This window comes from Carex rostrata, chromosome 5 (assembly GCF_964058835.1).
Source record: "Carex rostrata chromosome 5, lpCarRost1.2, whole genome shotgun sequence".
NCBI lineage: Eukaryota > Viridiplantae > Streptophyta > Magnoliopsida > Poales > Cyperaceae > Carex > Carex rostrata.
The window spans coordinates 14,054,242-14,062,108 of record NC_135922.1 but is presented as its reverse complement, the minus strand read 5'-3'; the positions used below and the strand labels follow the sequence as shown (position 1 = coordinate 14,062,108).

Genomic DNA, 7,867 nt, shown 5'->3' with positions numbered 1-7,867 from the left:
AGATAGCATAAAGATCCTTTAGATCTTTATCGGGTTTAGCTTGTTTTAGCTGTTGTTTTAGTATTTTGTTCTCAATGGCCCTTATGCCATTGCTTTTGTATGAACTATTTGTTTCAATATGAAACAGGTGGGCACTTCCCACTTTCATCAAAAAAAAAGAAAAAAGAAAAAAACAAAATGAACGATATTTTTGCTTTATGAAAGTTCAACTTAAAAAGATTTTGTCATTTATCTTTGCTTATTGTTCATCGTCTTTATTTTGTCATCTATCTTTACTTGTTGTTCATATTCAATTTTTTATTTTGTTTGCTATTTATTTTCACAGATTAAAGAGGAAGATACGAGCCTGCTATTAACCCAAAACAAAAGCGACCTAACCAATTGATTGTCATTCGTTACTGGTGTCAAACAAGAAATTTATCTATTTTTTTTGGAAAATTATATATCTTGGGTCAGTTAATCTCTCCGCCACTGTTATCAACTGTATAATTTTAAACTTGACAAATGAAATGCGATTGATATTTCTTATTTCATAGAATATCCCAGTGTCCTATACAAACTCTCATATTTTTCCGTCCCTTAATTTTTTTTTCCATTTAATTTTATTAGGTGAAAACTATATATTTGTTTGAAAGGCATGTGGTGTTGTTTCCTTCAAATTCCTTATTGATCTGATAATTTTTTTTTAATAAGCTGTTTGTTAAATTAAAGTGTGTTTCATGTACTTGACAGGTAAAACCTATCTATACAAAGCATTACTAGCTAAAGTGTGTTCCATTAATCTTATTGCACTGGCAACTGCTTCATCAGGATCTGTAGCAAATAACATGTCGGGGGGAAGAACCGTACATTCTTGGTTTAAAATTCCCTTGAAAATTGAGAACAACTCTGTTTGCAATATCAAGAAGCAAGTGGAATTACACAATTATTTCGGATGACTACTTTGATTATATGGGATGAAGCATCAATGGCAAAGCGACAAACAATTGAAGCACTTGATAGAACAATGCAATATATAATTGAAGAAATTTTACCTTTTGGGGGGAAGATCATACTTTTCAGAGGTGATTTCAGACAGATAATTAATTAGTTATTTTATATTATTTTCATTTATTGTTCGACTTAATTGCTTTAGGGAAAAAATATATCTCATACACATAATTTATATAATTATTAGGTGCTCCCAGTTGTTAGGCGTGGTACTAGAGCACAAATTGTTCATTCCAGTCTACGGATGTCTCTTCTCTGGCCATCAATAAAACAATAAAATTAACCCAAAACATGAGAGCTTTGTTAGATCCATATTTTTCTGAATATTTGCTCAGAGTTGGTGTTGGAACATAAGAATCATTGGAGTGGGACTTGATCTGTATTCCTGAAGAATTAGTTAGTCCATACACTACAGAAGGGGAATCTAAACAGTAGTTAATAGAATCTATTTTTCCCTCTCTCCATGTCAATGGTGGTTCGTTAGAGTATATCATTTCTAGGGCGATACTATCAACAAGAAATGAGTATGTTGATGAATTGAATCAACAAATGATTGAGATATTTTCAAGTAATGAGATGATCTACTACAGTTTCAACAAAGCAGTAGACGATACTGCAAATCACTATCCAATAGAATTTTTGAACTCCTTGACTCCAAGTGGGCTGCCTCCACATCTCCTCAAACTGAAGTTGAGTTGTCAGATTATTTTATTACGGAACCTTGATCCATCAAATGGCCTATGTAATGGTACAAGGCTTATATGCCGGAATTTTCAAAATAATGCAATAGATGCAGAGATTGTTGTTGGACAACATGCTTGGAAAGGAATTTTTCTATCAAGAATTTCGATGTATCCATCTGATGATGAGATGTTCCCTTTCAAGTTTACATGAAAGCAATTCTCTATTTGTCTGAGTTTTGCCATGACAATCAATAAAACACAAGGACAAACAATTCCTAACGTCGTCATTTATTTACCCAAGAATGTTTTTTTGCGTAGCTAGTTATATGTCGCATTGTCAAGAGTTACGTCATGGTGTACAACAAAAGTCCTACTGAAACTGAAATAGAAAATTAATGCTCCGAGAGTGTATACAAAAAATATAGTTTATCAGGAGGTCTTGAGCGAGGAATAAGGTATGAACCATATTAATTTAATATTTCTAATTTTATTATATGTTTTCAATTTGAGCAATTATATTATATTTTTTTTATATTTTATTTGTTCATTTTCAGAATTGTTGGACTACATCAAAGAAGATCGCATTGGCAATGATACTTCAAAATTTTTGTTCATGTTATATTTAATCTAGCGTTTCATTTGTTATTGTTTTTTTTATTATTATTATTTATTATTTGGATCTTTGTTTTTTTTTCATTTGTGTCTTTTATTTTCATTTAAATGTATTTTTTTTTTCTGAATTTTGTGTTAATGTCAAACAAAAATGTCTCTTCATATGTCCCCGTTGCAACACACAAGCATGATAATTAATTAAAGATGATAAACAAAATCTTTTAGAATTATTATTTAAAAATTGACGGGGAAATTAATTAGAAATTTTAAATACCTAACCGACGTCCGACGATTAGGCTCCAGGCCTCCAGCGTTAGCGTGTACAGCAAGGAAACAAAATAAAATAGAAAAGTCGGGAGTCAGGACCTAGGGTTTGGGAATAACGAAAAGGGGGAGGAAGGGAGGGAGCAGCGCATTAGATCAATCGATCAAGCAAGCAGAGGGAAATATTTTTGTGCGAGTACTCAGGCAATTATAATGTCGAAGAAAGCAAAGAGGGAGGAGGAGGCGTGCTCAGTCGATGAAATCATGTCAGATAGTTTTCCAGAGGAGGAAGCAAGGAACAAAAGGAGGGAAGAGGAAGAGAAGTCGGAGGAGGAGCTCCGGTCCATTTTCCGGGACCTGGAATACAAGCTTTTTTCTGTAAGTATATATGCGCGCCCCTTATAATAATTTTTTTTCTTCTTTGGTACGTAATTGGATAAATCAAATCCAAATATCCAATCCAACTGTTTGTTTATCTATTATTTTGTTAGAGGAGGTGAGCAGTGAGCACCGCACAGAGACGTAAATAATAATAATAATAATAATAACGCAAAATGAAAGTAGTAAACAAAAGTTGGTAACTGTTGCAGCAAGCATACGTGGACTCCGATCGTGCAGATAAAATTTCCTCTGAGGAAGATGCACGCCGTTTGTTCACTGATGAGGAGTGGAAAATGTTTTCCAAAAAGGAATGGCACATTCAGCCAACCCCCGGTAATTTCGACAACTACCAGCGCCTTGCTATCTACACAGATGTGAGTACACAATTTTTAATTTTTTTTTGTTTTATATACCTTGACCCTATCTCTGGTTATAATATTATTAAGCGGCTCTAACTACATGCTTGATTGCTATCTGTTATGCTGCTCATGGGTTTCATCCACTAAAATAGTATGATACTGAAACAATAATTTGGATTTGTACCAATGAAATTTAAAAACCAATATTTCCTTTGTTTGTTCCTTGTATTCTGCTTATTGATTGTGCTCATCTACTTCCCTCTTCATCAATGCAGGTGGACGACGAATTCTATTGGATGTATGCTGGCCTTCATTATCCCTATGCCTTTGACCGTAAATATTTGGAGTTCACACAAGAGCTAAATGAAACAATTAAGGTGAACTCTCATGGTTTTCGACATTTTTCTGTTGTTATTGTTAATATGATGACGGTGATTACTTAAGAAAAAGCAGAAGGGGTTATTATTGACAATTCAAAAGTAAAATGTAATAATTTGGATGTTGACTTGCATCTCTGTTCTTAATTTCTCATGAATAATTTGTTTATTTCCTTGGTTAGTGGGGCACTACTATGTCAGGTGTAAGGGCAACAGCTGAACAAATTTGGAGAAAGCACATTTTAGTTCCATCCCTCGATGGGTAAGAGGGACCTGGTCCTTATCTTCTCCCATACTTGTTAGACTCTTTTGTTTGCAGTTCTGAATCTTTCTATGTTTCTTATTTTTTATCTTTCTCGAATATCTAGGCTCGGCCCCTTTGATACTGATATGATGATTCGAGATGAGAGTAATGTTGTAGGTTCCTTTTTTCTTTATCTTTTTAACTTCAATATTACTGAAATTGTGAGTCTAGTTCATAGTTGTGCAAATAATGAGCTGCTTTTGTACACAGAGGGCTATTTCCCTGAGCACTGCCAAACAATCAGCAAAAGAGATGGCTCCATTGTTTCTCGATCTCTATAAGCGTATGGCGGACGGGGTTTGTTTTTGCCAGCCCTTGACTCAGGATTGTATTTATTTACATATTTATTCTCTTATGCATGTTTCTTTGGTGCAAAGGGCTTTTTAAATTTTAAGTTACTATGCTCCTGTAACACCTTTATGTAGGAGGATTTTGTGCCAGCATTGACGACAATCATCACTGCGAATGGGGTAGAGTCTTACCCCTTTAACAAAGCCAAAATTTTAAATTTCCTTGAGAACCCGGAGAGGTACTCTAACAGACTAACAGCTACGGTAGGTTTCTTTATACCTGTTTTCCAAATTGCTTATTAATTTATTAAGGTTGGTTTACCTACTTAGCCTGACATTATTTTACTGTCTCATATCTAGAATCGTTGCTTCAAGAGATACATGGAGGTGAGTTGCTACTGCACTACTGCAATCGTCCTCCTTTTCAACAGTAATCCAATTCTATGTGGTGCCTGTGATGTGTCAACTTGAACATGTAGATAAATTGTTGGCCTGGTATAACTAATTGTGAAACCCAGGTAACTTAAATCAACAAGCCATTTAATATAGGTAATAAAGTGTCAAACAGGAAAATTGAAGTGTTTTTATCTATTTTTTGCCTGCTTGTTCTCTTATGAACTCACACGTGTAGGGTGGGAGAAATAAGGGTTACAGTGTGAATGAGCACATCCGCAGATATTTTGAGGTAGAAGTGTTTAGAATTTATTTGCTATTTCACATTTGGGCAGTCTGTCTGAGTTGTAACAATCATTTAATTTTTGACAGCCGAATTTTAATTCCGGAAAAGATTATATTGACTACATCAAGGAGAAGATTAGGGTCGCTCGTAAGTTGAAAATAATTTTAACGGATGACTTGGTGCTTGAATGAAAATTTGTTTTGGTACTACTATTCTATGATGGTGGCTTTGAATTACCCATGTAGTTGGGGTGGCATTTTAATTTGTGGTTAATTTATCTGTGTGAGTGACACTTTTTTTGTTTGTTTTTTTTTTGAGAGAAAGACATTTTATTGTTGTTGTTGTTGATGATGTTAGGACAGTACTAGCTAGTTTAATTACACCCTTGTAGTTGGGGGGCTGATGAATTTAGATTAAATTGACTATGATGGAATAAACTGATGTATTAATTGTAGTACCCATTGAACTGAAGCATACATAAAAGAGATGTAAAATATCCCTCTCTTCCATCGATTATGATATTCCTTCCTAATCAGAGAGGTCATTTTAGACAATTGCCTCTATTGCATCAGGTCATTTTACACATTTTAGACAATTCTAATACCTCTCAATCGGACACATGCATAATATTTGCAATCCTAATTTTAATCATTATATGAAGTAACCCCTAATTATATAGGACATCTGAAAACACATTCAATGAACAATCATATAAATTAATAAACAAATCAATATGGTGTAATTGGTGGAAAAAAAAAAAAAATCTGACAATTGCGTCCCTTGACGAATACAGGTAGAAAGGGAAAAAAAAAGTGATTTAGGGATAGTGAAATTAACGAGGCAATTCGTTATTGGCTGATAGAATTATCAGGTCAACAGGCGGATGAAAATGTTATTAGACAATAAATACGCTTTTCTTATATCACGATGGAACGGCAATTTGTTAAATTAATTACCGAATTGAATTAGATGTTAATGCTAGGCGTTAACATTTTGAATAGAAGTGAAGCAACAATAATATTGCTAGGCGTTAACATTTCTTATATCATTAATTTTGACTGTTCAAATTCTTTATGTACAAATCTTGAAGCAACAATAGTACGTATTGCCATTGCATTCTGAATAGACACCACATGTGTTAACAGTTGCGATTTCGAAGAACTTAGTTTGTTTTCAAATTTCTGTACAGTTATTTGACTTTCATCCAGCTATTAATTTTTCAACATGTTGATCCTGCACTAAAACTAAATATAATTAAATTTGACACATATACATTGCTTCTTATATTAAACAAGCTAAATGATTCACTTTTATTAATTGAAATTGTAAAATTAAATTAATTTTAAAATAATATTATTATGATGTATCACTTAAAAACTGGTATCTCACTCATCTTATAAATTTTGCATTTGATTAATTCAACCGTTTTTTTAAAGAGTTGGCAGCAGCTAGCTACCAACTTGGAATTAATTTAACTTCTTAATTAGTTCACATTTTTTGTAAGCATGTAAATGCTTTTAATGCTTGCTGAATAATTTGTGTGGGCAAGCACAAATTATGTATGAACCAAATTATATTCTAACTTTTTAAATACTCATTTGAGGGCCACTTCAAACTTGTTATTTACGGTTTATAGTAAATTTTACACTACAATAGATTTGGGGTACTAAATAATATTAAATTTGCTTATCATTAATTAATTAGATTTTGGAGAAAACCAAAATACTAATAATTTCAACATAACTCTACTTATGTTATTAACTATCCTCTTAAATTAAAAGTATTTGTGATTTTTTTAAAAATTTATCAACTCAACTTTTAAAATATAATTATCCAAATATAATGTTAAAATGTATCTTGGCATATGTTTTTATTATTAATCAACAATACAAAATAATAATAATAAAAGTAAAAATGAAATGAGTAGCACATATAAACTCTTACTCGTGCTTACTATTCCCTCTGACACTCCAAGAATGACTGCTCTCTTCTCCTCCTAATCGAAATGGATCCGCCGAATATGAAAACGTTAAAAGAACTGATCGGTTAATATGTGGAAATTCAACAAAATACAAGTGATTCTAGATAAAATGAAAAAGACAGAGTGAATTTCAGAATTAACTTTTAAAATTATGAAACTTATGTTATATTTTTAATAAGTGTATAACAAGTTGGGGACATCTATACTGGTTTTGCTAGTCATTTTTGGTTAATATATCACTAGTTATACTAGAATGTATTGCAATATGGGGTAGGCGGTACTCATGACCTTAAGTTGTGATAATCACCATATTGGTGCTGTAACAATATGTTGATTAGGTGATCGGGACTTATCTTTGTGAAACTTTTAATATTTAATGCAAATGGGCTTTGGTCTTGTTTTTTAAAAATAAATTTAGTAATATGCTTGTCGATATGATATAATTAATTAGATAGTGGAAATATTTATCAAATTTGTCGAATATCTTGTTTAAAAGTAATGAAATAAGTCAATAATTTTTTTAAAATATTGTTTAAACGATAAAAAGACTAGTTGTTTGTAGCTGGTTTATAACAAGGCAAATGTAAAAAAAAATGAATTTGCTCATTGTAATTTTATTAGTTTAAAAAAATAATAATATGATGTGCAGTTAATAAATTGATGGAATTACATATTTAATACTATAAAATGAATAAATTTAATGTTAGCTGCATTATAGTATTTTTTAAATATACACTAGAATTATTTTATTTGTAAAAAGTATATTATGTTATTGAATTTTTCGATGAGTTAATGCATCAGTAGCAGTTCTTTACGGGAGAATACTTTGTTTTTTTTTTTTTTCTTTCGAAAAAAATACATGTACGAAATATAAATCCTGCACAAGTTGCTTTAGTTCCAATATTTACCAAGAACAAATAACAAATTTGACTCGAAAATAAGTCTTT

At 31.9% G+C, this 7,867-nt stretch overlaps 1 protein-coding gene and 1 pseudogene across 1 annotated transcript; both read left to right on the top strand.

Moving 5' to 3' along the window:
* Positions 1–719: 719 nt before the first annotated feature.
* On the top strand, positions 720–2,061 carry LOC144553892 (uncharacterized; annotated as a pseudogene).
* Positions 2,062–2,762: 701 nt separating this feature from the next.
* On the top strand, positions 2,763–5,401 carry LOC144553890 (uncharacterized). The gene is made up of 8 exons (XM_078302073.1): positions 2,763–2,927; positions 3,140–3,304; positions 3,565–3,666; positions 3,849–3,928; positions 4,035–4,083; positions 4,181–4,267; positions 4,396–4,524; positions 4,621–5,401. The coding sequence occupies exons 1-8, from the start codon at positions 2,763–2,765 to the stop codon at positions 4,729–4,731; spliced, it is 888 nt and encodes a 295-aa protein (XP_078158199.1). The 3' UTR covers positions 4,732–5,401.
* Positions 5,402–7,867: the final 2,466 nt, after the last annotated feature.

Bases quoted from the DNA above. Each gene is read 5' to 3' on its own strand.
- LOC144553890 (XM_078302073.1), top strand. From the start codon at position 2,763: ATGTCGAAGAAAGCAAAGAGGGAGGAGGAGGCGTGCTCAGTCGATGAA. The intron at 2,928-3,139 runs GTAAGTATATAT...TAACTGTTGCAG, and splicing joins TGGAATACAAGCTTTTTTCT to CAAGCATACGTGGACTCCGA. The intron at 3,667-3,848 runs GTGAACTCTCAT...TTCCTTGGTTAG, and splicing joins AGCTAAATGAAACAATTAAG to TGGGGCACTACTATGTCAGG.